Source organism: Bison bison, unplaced genomic scaffold (genome assembly GCF_000754665.1).
Source record: "Bison bison bison isolate TAMUID 2011002044 unplaced genomic scaffold, Bison_UMD1.0 scf7180017864340, whole genome shotgun sequence".
NCBI lineage: Eukaryota > Metazoa > Chordata > Mammalia > Artiodactyla > Bovidae > Bison > Bison bison.
This window is the reverse complement of record NW_011494912.1, coordinates 6,324,421-6,344,474: the sequence shown is the minus strand read 5'-3', so window position 1 is coordinate 6,344,474 and position 20,054 is coordinate 6,324,421. Positions and strand designations below refer to the sequence as shown.

General features: G+C 46.9%; 1 protein-coding gene across 1 annotated transcript in view; it reads left to right on the top strand.

Annotated features, from left to right (window-relative positions):
- COL26A1 (collagen, type XXVI, alpha 1) overlaps positions 1-20,054 on the top strand; it is a gene marked incomplete at its 5' end in the record, with an annotated part of 122,916 nt that overhangs the window by 17,439 nt on the left and 85,423 nt on the right. Inside the window, one exon of the mRNA XM_010854335.1 lies at positions 11,621-11,718. Coding sequence (XP_010852637.1) covers positions 11,621-11,718 — 98 coding nt within the window. The remainder of the gene's footprint in view (positions 1-11,620; positions 11,719-20,054) is intronic.

The window sequence follows — 20,054 nt, the reverse complement described above, 5'->3', positions numbered from 1 at the left end:
TGAGCGACGACCTGGGTGGGGGACACTGCCCTCTGGGCCTGCTGTTCCTTCCATCTGCACTTGGGAACGCCTGGCGTGGACTGTGGGGAGGCCAGCGCCCGGAGGACCCTGCCTCCTGCCGAAGAACTGCGGTGGGACCGCCCCTGCCCCGCCCCTCCCCGCCGGCCCCGCTGCTATTAATCAAGAGATTAATAATCTCCTGCCTCCCTTTCTGAAACCCCCACTCCCGTTTCCTGTTGAGTCTCCAGTCTGTCTCGGTACCTCCCAGTCTGGTCCTCCTCGTGGTGGTCCCCGGTGAGGAAGCCCGGTCGGGGCAGGAGCCGCGGTGCCCACTGAGGGAGGGGGCGCCTGCCTCCCCCAGATGAGGTCATTGGCCTGGCAGAGTCATTCCCAGCGGACCCTGCCCAGGACGATGGCACCCACTCAAGGACCTCAGGGTGTTGTAGGGACATCGCCTTTGGAGGCCAGAGAGCCATGACCTTGGCTTGCACACCTCCAGTGACGGGCGTCTCATCTCTCTCCAGAGCTCTTCCTTCATATTCGCTCTCATGTGACCTTGGGCACCCAGGACCGCCTTTGGGGACACACAGGACTCATCTCCCCCCTATCCAGGACAGTCTTTGAGCGGCTGCCGGAGGACTGTGGCCAGGCATCTCCGAGGACCTCATGACTGCCCTGCTCACTGAGTGGGTCCCGGGGGCTGCAAAGGGCAAGGCCCTCCTCCAGTTCCTGGGAGAGAACATGGGGTCCCTTCAGGAGATCAGGTTCGGTCCAACCTCTGCCACTTTATAACCTGGAATCTGACCCCCTGCTCCTCTGTGGCCTCAGTTTCCCCTCTGTTACCTGCAGCCATCCATCCCTGCCTGCCCCACCCCCTTTCTCGGCCAGCAGCCTCCTGGCTCGCCTCCCCACCTCCCATCTCTTCTGTCCCATCCGGCCTCCATGCCAACGCAGGTGGGGTCTCTCTTGATAGCAGATCTGATCACGGATGTTCCTCTGAGCCACAGTGCCTGGGTGGCTTCCCCACGGCTGGGAAGGGTGGTCTCCCTGTGGGTACACGAGACTCTCTTGTCGAGGGGTGGAAAAACCACATCAAATCTCCTGTTTATTTTTTAATCTACAAAATAAGACAGAAATTAAGCTTTACTGATTTTTTTATGTATGCAAAGATGGTAAATAATATGTGTTTATATACATGTATAAATTAATATGATCTCATGCAGGCTCAGAAATATTTTTCTGATCAGCATCCTTGGATGCCTGGAGAGCATGGCCAGTCTCCAGGGACACAGTCCAGACTCTTTGCCTGCACTCCAGGCTTTCACAGCCGCCCCAAGTGCTCTGTCTGCCTGTCAAAGCATTCTGCCCCCGAACATCATCCAAATTTCCTAGTTCTCCTGGTGCTGGCTGCCTTCTCACCTTGTCAGCTCAGCAGGCCTCCCTCCAGTCTCCCCTCATGTGGGCAGTCTTTTTTGGGCCCTCCTGGTGGGTGGAAGTGGCCATGCCCAGCTCCCCATCCCTGCATCCATCAGTTTCCAAGAATGTCACCCTGAGCTCCTCCTGGGAGCTACCCTGTCTCGGTTAGCACTGAAGTTCCCAGCCTGGGACTCCATCTGGTGCAAATTATTCATGGATTGTTTCATTCATTCCATTAATTTTTACTGAGCACGTATGATACGCCAAACCCTGAACTAGGCCTGGGGGTTAGTGGAGGAGACAGATGTCAGACAAATGATCGCCCAGGTGGGTGTATACTTATAAGGGTGATAAGAGTTTAGGAGAGAAGTCAGGGTTCTATGAAGGTTCTATGACAGTGAAAGTCAAAGGGGTTCAGCCTGTGGTGGAGTGGGTGGAACTGAGGGGTGGGCTGATCAGGGTGGGCTGATCAAGGAGGGCTTCTCAGAGGAAGCGGCACGGGGGGCTGCATTGGTGTTAGTGGTGTCTTGGGCAGAGGGAACAGTGCATGATGAGCCCTGATATGGGAAGGAGCCCTGTGGGTTCAGAAATTCAAAAGCCAGTGACTGCTGAAGTTCTAGCGGGGGTGGGGAGGTGTGGATGTGGGCATGAGCAAGGGTGGGCAGCCAGGAAGGACAGTGGCCAGATCTTAGAAGACTAAGTGGTCATACTGAGGATTTGGTTTTTGTCCTGAGATTGAAGGGAAGCTGGGAAGGGTTCATGGAGGAGACCTATGCTTTGAAAACATCACTGGAGCCAGCTGCTGAGTGGGGGGTGGAATACCAGGGGTGGGGGTGGAAACTGGGGCATCAGTCAGGGCGCATTGCTGCTGTCTGGGAGGGTGCTGATGGAGGCCGGACCAGGGCAGGGTGAGGGAGTGCAGTGGGCAGGTAGGATCTACTTGGTGGAACTGATCTCCCTGGACTCGTTGATAGGAGGGGCCAGAGAAGGGTAGGGTCCAGGTTTCCATGGATATTTGTTGAGTGAATAACCACCCCCTGGGGAATATATGTCCCTGAATGTGCCGAGTGGCAGTGAAGGAACTCCCAGGATCTGCCCTACAGAGGGAGCGAAAACAGAGAGATCAGAAGTCCCTGGAATTAGTCTGTCTTGGGAAGAAACAGCAACAGCAACAACCAGGGTTAGTGAGACATAGATGGGAGACTCCACATCATATTTGGAGAGTCTCAGGATAGCCAGAGATCATCTGTATGCCGCTACATCTTAGCCCAGACTTCACAGGGGGCTCAGGACAGAGGCAAGGACAGGCTTTACAGGGGGCTCAGAGAGGCAGGACGTGCTCAATCAGTGGCTCGCAGATGGGCAGGGATGCATTGGGGTCAAGTGTTGGTGAGGATGTTTTAAACCATCCAGTCTACTATATTTTAATATGGCAGCCTGAGCAGAGGAGTACAAATACCTAGGGGTAAATTTAACAAAAGATGGCACTCTGCTGAGAAAAATTAAAGAAGACTTATATTAATGGAAATGTATGCTGTGTTTGGGCTTCTCTTGTGACTCAGATGAAGAATCCGCCTGCAATGCAGGGGACCTGGGTTTGATCCCTGGGTTGGGAAGATCCCCTAGAGGAGGACATAGCAACCCATTCCAGTGCTTGCCTGGAGAATCCCATGGACAGAGGAGCCTGGCGGGCTAGAGTCTATGGGGTTGCAAAGAGTCAAACATGACTGACCGACTAAGCACAGCACTGCTGCTGCTAAGGCGCTTCAGTTGTGTCCGACTCTGTGTGACCCCATAGACGGCAGCCCACCAGGCTCCCCCGTCCCTGGGATTCTCCAGGCAAGAACACTGGAGTGGGTTGCCATTTCCTTCTCCAATGCATGAAGAGTGAAAGTGAAGTAGCTCAGTCGTGTTTGACTCTATGCGACCCCATGGACTGCAGCCTACCAGGCTCCTCTGTCCATGGGATTTTCCAGGCAAGAGTACTGGAGTGGGGTGCCATTGCCTTCTCCAAGCACAGCACAGCAAGTGCTATGTTTATGGATAAGAAGACCAGAATTATTAAGATGCCAATTCTCTACAAATTGATCTATAGATTCCATATAATCTTATCAACATTATAGTGGGTTGTTTTTTTTTTTTGCAGAAATTGATAAGACAATTTAAAAAGGCAATGAGAATATAAAGGACCTAGGTGCCAAGACAATCTTGAAGGAGAACAAGATTGGAGGATTTACATGACCATATGTCAAGACTTATTAGTAAGCTGCATTAATTGAGACAATGTGGTTTTGGTGCAAGAATGGACAAATGGATCAACGGAACAGAATAGAGTCAAGAAATAGACTCACATTTGAACACTCATTTGATTTTTTTCAACAAGGCACTGCTGCTGCTAAGTCGCTTCAGTCGTGTCCGACTCTGTGCAACCCCATAGACGGCAGCCCACCAGGCTCCCCCGTCCCTGGGATTCTCCAGGCAAGAACACTGGAGTGGGTTGCCATTTCCTTCTCCAGTGCATGAAAGTGAAAAGTGAAAGTTTAGCCGCTCAGTCGTGTCCGACTCTTTGTGACCCCGTGGACTGCAGCCTTCCAGGCTCCTCTGTCCATGGGATTTTCCAGGCAAGAGTACTGGAGTGGGGTGCCATTGCCTTCTCCACAACAAGGCACTAAGATAATTTAATTTTAGTGGGAACATTTAGGCAAAAAGGTCTTTTCAACAATTGGTGCCGTAGCAAGTGGGCATTCAAATGGAAAATAATGAACTTTGACTCCTGCCCAGCAGATAGTAAAATTTAAAAAATGATAATTGAACTTGATAAAAATTTACAACTGATCAGTAAAGATATACTTTAAGAAAATGAAAAGGTAAACCACGGGTTGGGAAAAAACATTCAGAATACATACATTTGAAAAAGGTCTCTCTTGTGTATCTTACAAACTCATAAGAAAGACCCAAAACCCAATTTAAAGGTGGGCAAAAAACCTGAGCAGATACTTCACAAAAGGAGATAAATAAATGGCAGACATGAAAAAGAGTTCAACTTTGGTTAAAACTATAAATGAGAGTTCTGCATACACCTTAGAATGACTGAAATGAAAGTGACTGACAATATCAAACGTTATGGAGAAACTGGTTATGGAGAAACTGGAACTCACACACTGTTGCTGGGCACGTGAACCTCGTTCATCCGAATAGGTCTGGGACATGTGTTTGTAGCATCTACTAAAGGTAAACATATATCCGTCCTATGGCCCATCAATTCTATTTCTAGGTACTTACCTTAAAGAAGTGGAAATTTGTCCACAAAGACTGTATAAAAACACTCGTATCAACAGTGGATCTGGAAATAACCCCAAAGTCCATGAACAGGAGAACAGATACATTGTGGTATGTTTATGTAATGAAATATTATTTAGGAATAAAAAGAAACAAAAGATGCTACCCTTAACAATACAGACGAACCTCACAGACATGATGGTTGGGAGAAAGAATGCAGACAAATGAGTGCATGCTGTGTGATTCCATTTATATGAAATTCTACAACAGGCAAAGCTAATCTCTAGTGAGAAGTCAAAAGAATGGTTATGCCTGGGGGCTAGAGAATCAACTTGGAAGGCGTTCAAAAGGACTTTGGAGCAATGGGAATGTTGGTGTATACATAGGTTCAGAGTTCATTGAGCTAAACACTAGATTTATCTACAGATCTTCCTTGACTCACAATGGGGTTACATCACCACAAACCCACTGCAAGTTGAAAATACCTGAAGTCAAAAATGCATTAGAGGCACCTAACCTATTGAAAGTTGTAGCTTTGCCCAGCCTACCTCAAACATGCTGAGGACACTTCCATTAGCCTACAGTTGGGCAAACTCACCTAACACAAAGCCTGTTTTATAATGAAATGTTGACCATCTCATGTAATTTATTACATGAGAGTGAGAAGGTGAAAAGTGAGAAACAGAATCCCCGTTAGCATACACTGCTGAAAGCACATTGAAGAGTGATTGCAGCACTCAGCTAAGATTAATCGCTGGATGACGGGAAAGCTACAGAGACAGGGTTGTCCATTCCTCTCTTCTGATGAGGCTCCAGAATAGCTTGGGAGAAGGCACCGGGTCGTCAACACTTGATGGTTTAGCAGGTGGAGTGTTCTTGGGGAAGATACCAAGTTTCGACTATATGGTGTGTTTCTTCTCTCCGTTGTATATTTCTCTAGAGCAAGCAAGAACATCTTGTATCTGCCTGTCAGCTCTTGTGGACCTCCCATAATTGACATCCATTTCTTCTAACATCCTTCCACCATTGCTGATGGCAGCAAACGTCTCTGCCAGTTTCTTTGCTGTGAACTTTCCTGGTGCCCCGGGCATAACTTCTTCCTCTGCCTCAACTTCTCTCCACCTTTCTTTCTCCAGTTCGAACAGCTCCTCATTGGAAAGTTCTTCACCCTCGGTACCAACAAGCTCACGAATATCCTCTTCTTCAAATGTCCAGTTCTAGATCTGTACCAAGCATTCATATCTCGGGACTGTTTCATCCACAACAGAATCTTGGTTAAAACCTTTGAACATGTTCACGTATCTCTTTAAAACTCTCTGCAAAGTGCAGTTCAGTGTTCACTCATTGCTGTGTGACTTCTTCCCACAGGCAGCGATGCATGGTCTGGGTAGCACGTTTAATGTTAAAACCTTTCCAAAACTCTCAGAGCGTTCGACCAGTTTCCATTGCTTCCAGGCCCTGCACAGACATTTGGTGTCAATAGTATGGTTTGAACGTAGCTGTGGTGCCTTGGTCCTTGGGTGGAATGAGTGCACTTGTGTTCAGTGGCAACTACACAACCTTGACATGAGGATGCCCATCCTGATATGCTGTGGATGCCCCGGAGCCTTGTCTGAGATCAGCCGAATCTTGAATGGGATGTTGTTTTGCCTCCAATATTCTCTTGCCTGACGGATAAAACACTTCAAAAGCCAGGCTTCAAACACTGTTAATGTCATCCAGGCTTTCTTGTTATGGCGATAACAAATGGGAAGTGAATGCCTGGCTCACATACTTGAATGCTCTGGGGTTCTCCCACTGGTAGATTAGGAAAGACTTTCATTCGAGCCCGGTAACTTTTCCACCCCCAAAGCAGCCTTCCACGCGCTTTCTGAAAACCTTGAATCCTGGCATTGTCCTGGACCCCTGATGAATGTGTGTTCGCTCCGGCACACACTTCCAGAACAGGCTCATTTCATCGACATTCAATATTTGTTCTGGCAGATATTTCTCATCCACAATTATCCTCTGCAGCTCTTCTTTAAAAGCTTTGGCACTTTCAGTATTGGCACTTGCTGCCTCACCGCTGACTTTCACATTATGAAAATCATGATACCTTTTGAAGCGTTGGAACCAGCCATGACTTGGTATAAACATGTGCATTACTTGTAGGATCATGGACATGCTTTTTTTTAGTGTATTGAAAGACGTCTTGCCTTAGCCTGGATTGTCAGTTGGCTAAGTGATATGAGCTTCTGAACCTGGTCTTCCATCCGCATGGCAAGATATTTTTCCTTCTTTTCTTTTTAAATATTCATTTGTTTATTTGGCTGTGCCAGGTCTTGGTTGCATCATGCGGGATCTTTGATCTTTGATGCGGCATAAGGCAACTAGTTGCCTGATTAGAGATGGAACCTGGGCTCCTTCTTTGAGAGCGTGGAGTCTTAGCCACACTAGACCACCAGGGAAGTCCCTGTAAATTATATTTTAATTAAAAAAAAAAAAAGAAAACGAATCCATTGCAATGCGAGTAGTGAACGCAGTGCTTTCTTCCCTGGCACTTACCATCGTGTGTGTTAGTTGCTCAGCTGTTTCCGACTCTTTGCAACCCCACGGACTATAGCCTGCCAGGCTCTTCTGCCTGTGGAATTCTCCGGGCAAGAATACTGGAGCAAGTTGCCATTTCCTTCTCCAGGGGGATCCTCCCTACCCAAGGATCGAACCTGGATCTCCTGAATTGCAGGCAGATTCTTTACCATCTGAGCCACCATGCACAGGCACATATTCACACCTATGATACAGAATTTGCACCGCCAGCTCTAGCACAGTGAGAGCTCTTGCTGCCTCCTTCATTCTTGTAATCCCGGTGCTTGGTATACAGCAGGCACCCCGCATGTAAAGCCAAGCTCTGTACAGGGTGTGGGGTTGCTGAGGAAGGAGCCCATCGCTCTGGCCAGGACTGGGGGTGTTTCACAGGGAAGAGGATGTTGGCATCACACTCTGAAGGCTCTTGGGGCTTTTCTCTGCGGAGTACAGGAGGATGGGCCAATAGGCAGAGGAGCCTGCATGTGCAAAGGCCAGGAGGCAGGAAGAGCTGCTTGTTGTGCTGTGGGGGGAGGAGCCTTGGCTGATGGTTGTGCAAGGAGGTGAGGGCAGGACGCTAGGTGGGGCCTTATTCGCTGACCTGGAGAGTGTGGTCTTTGGTCTGTGGGAGCTGTGGAAAGTTTTGAGAGAGGTCAGCCACAAAACAGAATCATTTTAGAAAGATCAGTGGATCTGTGGACTGGACCCCAGTGGAAGGGCTGGGAGTTCTTCATGGACGTAGGAGGGCAAAGTGATGGGAATAAGACCATGGACACTTGCACCTGCCCTGGGCATTCAGGGGAGGGTGGAGGGTCTGAGCCCCGGCCTGCTGGACTGGTGAAGCAGCGCCACCTACTGGCAGGCCCTGCTCCTGGCCTTCACAGCCACCCAGATGCTTCTGGTCCTACATGGGATAGACCAGCCCATGGCCCTCACTTGGAATGAGGGGCAAAACAAGACCTTCTCTGGGGACTGAGCTCTCCCTCTGGTTCAGGGGCCACGTCTCAGTACCTTGGCCAGATGCAGAGAGGAACAGGGTGCCCTGCTACTGCATGCACACAAGTTAGTATTCCTAAGTTCTGCCAGTTCTGCCTGGCAGAATCTAGTTCCACCACCTTCTAGCAGTGTGACTTTGATAGAGTTACTGAAGCTCTCAGTGCCTCAGTTTCCTTATCTGTAAATTAGGAATGGTGATAGCATCCCCCTGTTAGGATTGTTATGTGTCAGAACAGTGCCTGATACATGGCAAGTACTCAAAGCTCTCATTGTATCTGCTATCACTTTGTCCCCATCATCACTCAAGGCACACAGTGAAGAGCCCTTTGGAGGGCTCCTGGGCTGGAGGCCGAGGCCCAGCCGATGGCACAAGGGGCCTGGGGGCAGCCACGGCAGCTGGAGAAGGGCTGGTCCCCGGGGCTAAACAGCTCAGACTGTCTCCTGACCACAGTGGGGATGACCAAAGGGTGCGGGCCAGGAGGAATGAGATCAGGGCTGTATTTTGCGAACCTAGCACCTACACATCCCTTTCTGCTCTCACACATGCCCTTCCATTGAGCCTCACACCCAGCATCCTGGTCCTCAGCATGCAAACCAGGAAACAGGCTCAGGGAGGTTCTGGAACATGTGCAATTCCCATCGTGAATTAGGGTCAGGACCCTAAATTCTCAGCTGGTGCCCCCAGCGCCCGGGGCTCCATCTACCCCATGGTGCTGTGGTTATGGGAGGGGTTCCCTCACTTTTCCAGCCCCTCTTAGCCAGAGCAACAATCTGCCTTTAAGAATTAATTTTAGAACTGAGATTGGGACTGGCATGCAGGCGTGTGTGCCAAGTCACTTCAGTCGTGTCCGACTCTTTGAGACCCTATGGACCGTAGCCCACTGGGCTCCTCTGTCCGTGGGATTCTCCAGGCAAGAATACTGGAGTGGGTTACCATGCTCTCCTCCTGGGGACATTGGCATATATACGCTATTAATGTGTAAAATAGATAACTGATGAGAACCAAGGGACTTCCCTGGCAGTTCAGTGGTTAAGACTCTGCCCTTTCAATGTGGGGGACATGGTCAGGGAATTAAGATCCCATATGCCATGCAGTGCGGCCAAAAATAAAAAAAAAAGGAGAACCAATTGTGTAGCCCAGGGAACTCTACTCAACGTTCTGTCATGACCTAAATGGGAAGGAAATCCAAGGAAGAGGGGCTGTATGTTTGCATATATATGAATCAGTGTGGCTGATTCACTTTGCTGTACAGCAGAGACTAACACAAGATTGTACAGCAGCTATGGTGGTCGTTTAGTAGCTCAGTCGTGTCCAGCCCTTGCCACCCCATGGACTGTAGCCCGCCAGGCTCCTCTGTCGGTGGGATTCTCCAGGCAAGAATTCTGGAGTGGGTTGCCATTTCCTTCTCCAAGGGATCTTCCAGACCCAGGAATCAAACCTGGGTCTCCTGCATTGCAGGCAGATTCTTTACCTACTGAGCTATGAGGGAAGCCCCAAAGCAACTATATACTCCAATTTAAAAAAATGACATTTTAAATTGAAATTAAAGCATCTTCCTTTCCCCAGATGGGCCTGTTTCTGGCTGGGAGATCTGCAGCAAGAAGCAGCTGTGAGAGTGTGAGTGTGTGTGTGTGTGTGTGTGTGTGTGAGTGAACGCGTGGGTGAGAAATGTTGTATGTTTCTTATCAGTTCAGTTCAGTCGCTCAGTCGTGTCTGACTCTGTGTGATCCCATGGACTGCAGCACGCTAGGCCTCCCTGTCCATCACCGACTCCCAGAGTCTAATCAAACTCATGTCCGTTGAGTCGGAGATACCATGTTTCTTATGCAGACAGTCTGTTTGGACTCCTTGGACCCAAGCTCACCTACCCTGCTGTGTCTCCTCAGGTCCCTTGCTGTGAGGAGTGGTGACATTGACTGGTCCTCTGCCCTCCCGCCCCCCACCCCAGTGGCCTATGCCAGCTGCTTTCTGAGATCTTCCTGCCATGGATCTGAGGGTCCCCGAGGCCTGGGTTTGCCCCTGGGCACCTCTCCCTGCAGACTCCCGTCCCCTCACTTCGAAGGTTCCAGCCCCTGCCTGGCTGCGCCCTGCCAACCCTTCCTCCTCCCCTATCCCCAACTTAGAGCTCCAGGGGGAAGCGGCTTTGCTGGAATGTTTACGAAACACAAGGGAGAGGATTTTTTTTTTTTCCCCAAAGAAAAATTAGTGTAACAGGACTTTTCAGATTTAGCGCACTATTTCTGAAATTCGAAACGTGACTTATGTGTTTTCCTGTCAACAGTGTGCCTAAAAACATTATGCCTGCTGCTCTCAATTAATTCATAATTTTCCCATTCATGATTAAGTTGCTTGGTGTCAGCAGATGCAAGTTCTGTGAAGTCATGCAGTTTTGCTTTCAAGAGGAAGCTGTGCAGACTTGATCAAGCCCTGATGGAAATTGAATCATAAAGCTGGACTTTTGCCCCTTGTGAAAATCAATCATATGTATGTTTTCCTTTTTTAAATTATAGTTGATTTCCAATGTGTAAATTACACTATGTTAGTTTAAGGTGTGCAGCAAAGTGACTCAGTTTTATATGTACGTGTGGGTGCTCAGTCGTGTCTGACTCTGCGATCCCATTGTAGCCCGCCAGGCTTCTTTGTCCATAGGATTTCCCAGGCAGGAATACTGGAGTGGATTGCCATTTCCTGCTCTGTGGGATCTTCCCAATCCAGGGATTGAACCCCCGTCTCTTGTGTCTCCTGCATTGGCAGGCGAAGTCTTTACTGCTATGCCACTTGGGAACCCCGTACATGTATTCTCTATCAGGTTCTTTTCCCTTAGAAGTTATTACAAAATATTGAGTGTAGTTCCCTGTGCTGTACAGTAGCTCCTTGGTTATCTATTTTATTTGTAGTAGTGTGTATCTGTTAATCCTAAACTCCTAATTTATCCCTCCATCCCCTTTGTGTGTGTGTGTGTATGTGTGTGTTAGTTGCTTTGTTGTGTCCAGCTCTTTGTGACCCCATGGACTGTAGCCCACCAGGCTCCTCTGTCCATGGGGTTTCCAGGCAAGAATACTGGAGTGGGTTGCCAGATCCTTCTCCAGGGGATCTTCCCGACCCAGGGATCGAACCTGGGTCTCCTGCATTTCAGGCAGATTCTTTACCGTCTGAGCCAACCATAAATTTAGTTGCTATGCGTGTGGGTCTGTTTCTGTTTTATAAATAAGTTAATTTTTTTTTAGATTCCACATAAATGCGATATTATATGATATTTGTGTTTCTGTATCTGGCTGGGCTGGGTGGTCTCTGCAGGAGTCGGGTCTGCGGTGGGCAGAGGGGGGCCCTCACACTGTCCTGATGCTGCCCTTGTGTTAGTTACAGGACTCTGATCAGACCCACATACAGAGTGTCCTACCGAACGGTGACGGCGCTGGAATGGAGGTGCTGCCCTGGCTTTACTGGGAGCAACTGTGACGAGGGTGAGTCTCGGGGGAAAATTTGGGTTTGGAGAAAATAAAATCGATAAAAACTCTGGGATGCCAGAAGACTTTGACTACATGGACTAAAATGATCGATGTTGATGAAGGAGCTATGTGCTTGTGAATATGTAAATTTTTCTATTATCCAGCTAAATGTACTGAATTGTCATTTACCTGTAACTGGGTTTATCATTGTATTAATTTTTAAATAAGGGGGTCGGGGGATGGCTGCTGGCCAGGCCAGTCCTCAGAGTCTCTGGACGCTCCTCTCCCGCCTGCCCTCCTTCTGGGAGGAGTTCCTCTCTTTTTCACATTCTTTCTTTCTCCCAAGCATCTCCGAACTAAACGCTCAGGACCAGCCAGCTGGGGTGAGCCTGACACCCTGCCTGGGGGGCACCGAGGTGGGGTCCGTGTGTGCACTGCTCGGGCCAGGCCTGGAGGAGAATCGTAAGCCCCGGCCTGGGGAGGAAATTCAACGCACAGCCTATTTCTTCTGCTCTGGCTCCGACTCACGCAGGAGCTGGGGCAGGCAGAGCTGGGTATGTGGGCTCGGAGTAGATGCAGATGAGGACCTGTGAGCCTTGAAGCCATACCTGTTGTAGAATAAGGCAGATGGGCCTGGTAGGTGGAAGGAGCAGGAGGGCCTCACCCCACTGGCCCCTTCGCCCAGCTGGTGCTCAGAGAGAGGGCGAGGCCCAGGGCCAGATGTCCCTTCTGAGCCCTGGGCCCTGGGCTCAGTCTGACTCTGGAGCCCGAAGGGGCCAGATAGCAGCGCTTAGGCGGGAATCAGAGCGGGTGACAGAGCCCACTGCTACCCCGCTCACGTCCAGTGAAGGTGAGTCCAGCCTGATGAACAGATTTGCAGCTCACCCGGTTCTCCAGAAGAGCTGGGCCATCCCCCGGCTCAGGAGTCGGTTTTGTATTTGGAAACAGCAGCTGTCCTCAACCTTGACTTTCTGACAACACGTTCCTCCCTCGTCTTTTTTTTTATTCCCTGACTTACTGATTTTAGTTATGTGTGTATGCATAGTCCCTCCAGTCATGTCTGACTCTTTGTGACCCCATGGACTGTAGCCCGCCAGGCTCCTCTGTCCCTGACTGTTCTCCAGGCAAGAATACTGAAGTGGATGGCCATGCCCTCCTCCAGGGGATCTTCCTGACCCAGGGACTGAACCCGAGTCTCTTGCATCTCTTGCACTGTAGGTGGATTCTTTACCCACTGAGCCTCCGGAAAGCCTGATTTTAGTTACATGTATGTTAAAATACTATTTGTTGTTGTTTCGTCACTAAGTCGTGTCCGACTTTTTGCGACCCCATGGACTGTAGCTTGCCAAGTTCCTCTGTCTCTTGCACTGGCAAGTGGGTTCTTTACCACCAAGCCACCTGGGAAGCCCAAGTTAGATCCTACAGAACAATAAAACAAAACCTTTGAGGTTGTCCTCTCTACCGAGAAATCATTTACATCTCTGCAGTTTTGTACAAGTTAACATCCAACTTCACAGAACCTGAGCTGTAACCTGAGATGAATGGCAAGGAAACAAGGTGACCTTCTCCCAGGATGACCCGTGCCCTGAAGTGGGCTCCGTGACATTGAAAGGTTGGGTCATCACCTTTTGGGCCCATGCACATGTTTTGGGTAATTCTTGCAGACTGCACGGACGAAGCACGGCATTTGGCAAGCAGCATCAGGCCAGGGGTGTTTGGGGGTCAAGCTCTGTTCTCAGGGAGGTTCTGCCCACCAGGACAGCAGTAGATTCAAGCAGGGCTGGGGGTCCACCCTTCCTGGGAGAGGAGACAGGGTGACTCTGACCTGGTCAAATGCCCCCAGAGCCACCTGCCCTTGAGAGTACGTGGAACCTCCCCTCCAGAAGAAAGGTCGTCCCTGGTCAACCGCACTGATGTGGGTTATCAGCGCACTCACCAGAAACGTCTGGGCATCCTGAGCTAATTAGTGAGAGGTGTCAGCACATCGCAAGACACTCTCAGCCTCAGAGCCTCTGCCAGCCCTCCCCTCTGGAAGGATCTTCCAGACTTGCCCGCCTCGATGAGGACGTGTGTGCATCTTAGGGCTTGGGATGAGGTTTGCCTCTTTCAGGGAGCCTTGGGGTTGAGTGGTCCCTATCCAGCTGTGAGCATGAGGGTCCTGGGAATCCTATGGGTTTGAGGGATTCCTGGGATCAGGAGGCCCTCGGCTGAGGTTGGGACTGGCTTCTGGAAGCCCTGGTAACGACTTTACATTCCCAAGGACGAACCCATCAGAAGGCGAAGTCAGAGCGGTGTCTGTGACTTCAGACACATTCCTGAGATGGTTGTGGAGGGGCCTGGACTGTGAACTCCCACTCGGTTCCCAGGCCGACCTCTCTGGAAAGCCCGCAGGTCAGAGGTGCCCTCCTCCGTGGTTTCGCTTTGCCTCAGATGAGATTCCCCAGGAGAAGTGCCTTTTTTTTCTGATGTGTCTGGCCTTCCTTCCAAGTTGTCGGGTCTCTGGTTTTACGACTTGGGCTGGGATTGCCTGGGGTAGGTGGCTCCCGCCTCCCAGATAGCCTGTCTCTGGACCTGTTTCCCTCTGCTAGGTCTCCCCTTCTACTTCCTCCCTGGATGCCCCAGGAGTGCTGGCCCGAGGCTTGGGAATGCTCTCCTTCGTAGACGGGGCTCCTGCATTGCAGGCGGATTCTTTACCGACTGAACCACCAGGGAAGCCTCATGTCTATATACCGTTGATCCTAATTATTTTTAAAAATATCTTTTTATTTAATTATTTGCCTGTGCCGGGTCTTAGTTTCAGCATGCGGGATCTTTAGTTGGAGCATGCAAACTCTCACTTGTGGCATGTGGGATCTAGTTCCCTTACCAAGAATTGAACCTGGGCCCCCTTCTTTGGGAGCATGGAGCCTTAGCCACCCGGACCACCAGAGAAGTCCCCCATCCTAATTATTTGAGGATTCTGCATTTGTTAGTTTTACTAAAATTTATTTGTAACCCAAATTAATACCTGAAGCATTTTTGTGGCCATTCAAGAACTGTGTGCAGAGTGACAAAAAATTAGAGTCACCTCGCGTGTGTTCCCGTGTTAGGAGGTTGAACCGGATGGCTCCCTGCTTCTCTTTTTTTTTTTTTGGCTCCCTGCTTCTTGGTTTCAGTTCTCATGCAAACAAGTGTCCTTTTCACAGTCTGTTCAGTGCCGTGTTTTTTGCGTTTTTGTGCCTTTCTTTTTTTGGCAGGGGGAGTGATATCCTTGTCTAAAATATCCCCAAGCATAGCGCCGGCCAATGTTCTTAATGCAAAAAGACTCGGATGTGACTTCCTGAGAAAATAACATGTGTTAAGTAAGCTTTGCTTGGCATGAGTTATAGTGCTGCTATTGGCTGTGGGTTAAATGTTAATGAATCTACAATGTATATTCAATAAGATGTCTTTAGATGGAAGCCCACATAAAACAAGGTTATGTATTGATCGTATTGATCAGTTGACGAAAATGCTGTGACCTGATACTCACAGGAATCTAATCCTGTATTTCCCCTACAAGTGTTGGTTCAGTAGTCACTGATTCAGGATTCCCCAGGGACTCGATGAACTGTGGCTACCCTGAATAAGGAGAATTAACTGTAGTATCTGCATCTATCTAGAAATATTTTTTTCTTATTGCACAAGCAAGTACATGTTGGGTGTAGAAAAGTGAAAACATCCAGAATTTTACCTCTCAAGGTGACCTCCAGTCTCACTTTGAAGAAAACCCCCAGACCCTTTATTTCGTTGGGGAAGGGCTGCACTGGGGCTTTGCTGTGGCACGCAGGCTTTCTCTGCTTGTGGCGTACAGGCTTCTCTTACTGCAGAGCGGGGCTCTCTAGGTGTGGTGTGGGCTTAGTTGCCCAGAGGCTTGTGAGATCATAGTTCCCCGACCAGGGGAACACCCTGGGTCCCACAACCCCTGCATTGGAAGGTGGATCTCAACCACTGGACCGCCAGGGGAGTTCCACAGACCTTTTTCTATGTCTGTTATGCTCTGCACACTATTCGATAACTTTCTTTTTCACATCGACTATCGTGAACACCTCTCCTTGTCAATAGACTGCTTTCTCTAGTATCATTTTCAATGGCTGTGGAATTTGGGTACACACTTTATTAACTAACCCTCTACTGCTAAGTCGCTTCAGTCGTGTCTGACTCTGTGTGACCCCATAGACGGCAGCCCACAAGGCTCCCCCATCCCTGGGATTCTCCAGGCGAGAACACTGGAGTGGGTTGCCATTTCCTTCTCCAATGCATGAAAGTAAAAAGTGAAAGTGAAGTCGCTCAGTCGTGTCTGACTCTTAGTGACTCCATGGACTATGGCCCACCAGGCCCCTCCGTCCATGGGATTTTCCAGGCAAGAGTACTGGAGTGGGGTGCCATTGCCTTCTCCGAACCCCCTACCAGAAAATATTTAACTTGTTTCCATTAAAAAACTTTTAATAATCTTGGTGCAAACATCTTTCTTTAACTGACATAAAATTTACATATACCAGCAGACACCCATTTTAAGTCTACAATTTGGTGAATTTTGATACATGCATATATCACCTCACAGAAGATCCCCACCCCTTAACAACGTCTATTCTGATTTCTAACATCATAGATCAGTTTTATCCATGCTTGAACTTCACGTAGAAGGAGTCATACAGTATATACTCTTTCATGCATGCTTTCTTTCACTTAGGATGTTTCTGAGATTTATTCATGTCCTTATATGTGTATCAGTAGTTTCTTTGTTACTGAGGATTGTTCCATTGTATGCATGCGTATGTGCTAAGTCACTTCAGTCATGTCCAGCTCTTTGCGACCCTGTGAACGGTAGCCCATCAGGCTACCTCTGACCATGGGATTCTCCAGGCAAGAATACTGGAGTGGGTTGCCATTCCCTTCTCCAGGGGCTCTTTCTGACCCAGGTATTGAACCCACGTCTCTTATGTCTCCTGCACTGGCAGGCAGATTCTTTACCATTACTGCCAGCTGGGAAGCCCATCCAGTTGTAAAAATAACCAGTTTTATTCACCCATTTTCCTGTGGATAGATGTTTGAGTTGTTTATAGTTTTTGCCTTTATGAAGAAAGCCTCTGTGAACGGTCTTGTTTATATCTTTCTATTAACATGTCTGTTTTTATTTCCCTTGGGTAAATCCCTAGAAGTGGAATTGCTAGGTTGTGATGTATGTTTAATTTTTTAAGAGTCAAACTGTTTTCTAAAGTGGTTTTACCACGTTACACTCTTATCAGCAACGTATGTTCTAATCGCTCCACATCCTTGTCAACGGTTGGTGTTGTCAGCGTTTAATTTTAGCCATTGTAGTGGGTATGAAGTGAGGCTTCCCTGGCAGCTCAGCTGGTAAAGAATCCACCTACAGTGCAGGAGACCCTGGTTCGACTCCTGGGTTGGGAAGATCCCTGGAGGAGGGCATGGCAACCGACTCCAGTATTCTTGCCTGGAGAATCCCCATGGACAGAGGAGCCTGGCGGGCTACAGCCCGTGGGTTCACATGGAGTCAGACACGACTGAAGCGACTGAGCAGCCGCAGCAATGGGATGCTTTCTAATTTGCTCTTGCCTGTTGACTTAAGATGTTGAGCATCTTTCTGTATGCCTATCTGAGTGCTTACTAACCATTCTTATATCTTCTTTTGTGTCTGTTCAAGACTTTTGCTCATTTTTGAGTTGTTTAATAATAATAATAAAATCAGCCAAACTGTTTCCAAAGAAGCGTTAACATTTTGTACTCCTACAAGCAAAGTGTGTTCCAGTTGCTCCCCATTCTCACCAATATTTGGTGTGGTTAGTTTTTTTAACTTGAACTGTTCTAGTAAGGATGGAATGATACGTAATTCTAGTTTTCTTCTTTTTAAAGTCTGTTTTGACCACTCTAGTTCTTTTGCATTTCCATAAAAATTTTACACTCCATTTATTAATGTCTACAAAAATGTCTATTGGGTTGAGATTAGGATTGTGATGAATATGCACATTTGGGGAGAATAGATCTCTTAATGGTGAATCTTCTGATTCATGAACATGATATTGCTCTGAATTTATATAAGGCTTTAATTTTTCTCAGCAATATTTTGTAGTTTTCACAGTAGACGGCTTTCTTATCTTTTATTAGTTGTATTTATAAGTATTTCTTTTTTTGGTGCTTCTAAAAAATGGGATTAAAGTTTTCATGTTATAATTATTTTGCTGATAGTATATAGAAATATATTTGATTTTTGATTATTGACTTTGTGTCTGAAACCCATGCTAAATCCATTTTTTAATTCTTATATATTGATTAGCTTATATATTGATTATAGCTTATATATTGATTTGTTTGGATTTTCTACATAAACTATCATGTTTTCTGTGACTAAAAACATTTTTGCTTTTTCTTTTCAAATATTTTGCTTTTAATTTCTTTTTCTTGTCTTATTGGACTGGCTAGAATATCTAGTAAAATGTTTAATAGAAATTGTGAGAACAGATATACTTGTTCCTGATCATAGGGGAGAAATTCTCAGTATTTCAAAATTTATTATTAAATATGTTATTAGCAGTAGGTTTTCTGTGTATTGGAGAAGGAAATGGCAACACACTCTAGTATTCTTGCCTGCAGAGTTCCAAGGATGGAGGAGCCTGGCGGGCTATCCATGAGGTCACAAAGAGTTGGATACGACTGAGTGACTAACACTTTCTATGTGTGCTATTTATCAGATGAGGACAGTCACTTCTAAGTTGGTTGAGAGTATTCATCAGGAATAGGAATAGGTGCTAAATCTTATCAAATGCTTTTGCTGCATCTATATTCAGGTAATTCTACTTTTATCCTTTGTTATGTTAATGCAACACATTGATTGATTTGGAATACTAAACCAATCTTTTGTTCCTGGGAGTAGCCTTATTATTACTGGAATGAAGTTCATTTGGATACTTTATTCTTTTTTATATTTCCATGTTTGATGTCTATCTGTAGTTTTCTTTCCTTCTACTACCTATCAATTTTTAATTATGAGGGTTAAACTGTTCTCATAAAAAGAACTGGGAAATTTTTCCTCCTCTGTTTTCTGAAAACTCTTTTTTTTGGAAGATCGTATTGCTTTTTCCTTAAGTGTTTAATTAAAACTTTGAATTCACAGGGAAACCATCTGGACCTGTAGTTTTATTTGTGGGGAAATTTTTGATAACAAATTCATTCTCTTTATATAGGGCCACGCATGTTTTCTATTTCTTAATGTTAATAATTATTTGCACATTTTAAATCAACTTTATAGAAGTGTAATTTACATACAACTCATTACATGTATTTAATTTACATACACCAGAAGTATACAGTTCAATAACTTTTGACCCCATGAATGAATAATTTTCTATGTAATTCTCTTTTCTCTGGTATTCTGCCCACCAAATTTGCTTTAGCCTCCCTGTACTCTGCTTTCTCTTTCTTCCATTCAGATTGCTGTTCTGCTTGGTGCCACCACCATGTGCCCCAGTCCAGAGAGTGCTTCCAGGAATCACCTTGTTTCCCTTCTCTCAGGAATCACTGCTCCACATGGTTCAATGTCTGTGACCGTTCATTTCATAAATTTCATCTCATTTTCTAGTTGTTTATGACAGGAGGGCAAGTTCAATATGACTTAGTCTGTCACGACTGGAATCAGAAGTTGCATGTTTTCCTTTATTGGCTTTTTAGTTATACTTCTCTGTATGATATACTAGTACTCCAAAGGGTTACAATCTGTACTCTTAACTTATCATAGCAAACTTAGAGTAAATATGGGACTATTCCATGTAAAATGAAAGAACATTTTAACAGTTCATTTATCTACTCCCTCCATTCTTTGTGCTAATGTTGTCATATGCTTTAAATATGAATGTGTTAGAAATTTTACAATTCAACATTATACTTTTTGCATTAGCAGTCAGATTACTATTTAAGAAGTGAAGAGAAGGAAAAGCAGTCTTCCCTTTATTCTGTAGTTATCATTTCCAATGATCTTTATTTCTTCCGGGAGCTCTGAGCTTTCTTCTAGAATCCTTGTTCCTTAGCGCCAAGAAGTTCTTTCAGCATTTCTTATAGTTCAGATCTACTTATAGTGAATTCTCTGAACTCAAAAAGAAATTTTTAGTATCTATTTTGTGTTAATGTTTATCTATCTATCATCTGCTGCTGATGCTGCCAAGTTGCTTCAGTCGTGTCCGACTCTGTGACCCCACAGACGGCAGCCCACCAGGCTCCCCCGTCCCTGGGATTCTCCAGGCAAGCACACTGGAGTGGGTTGCCATTTCCTTCTCCTATCTGTCTATAAATCTGTAGATATTTGTATCTATAGAAACACA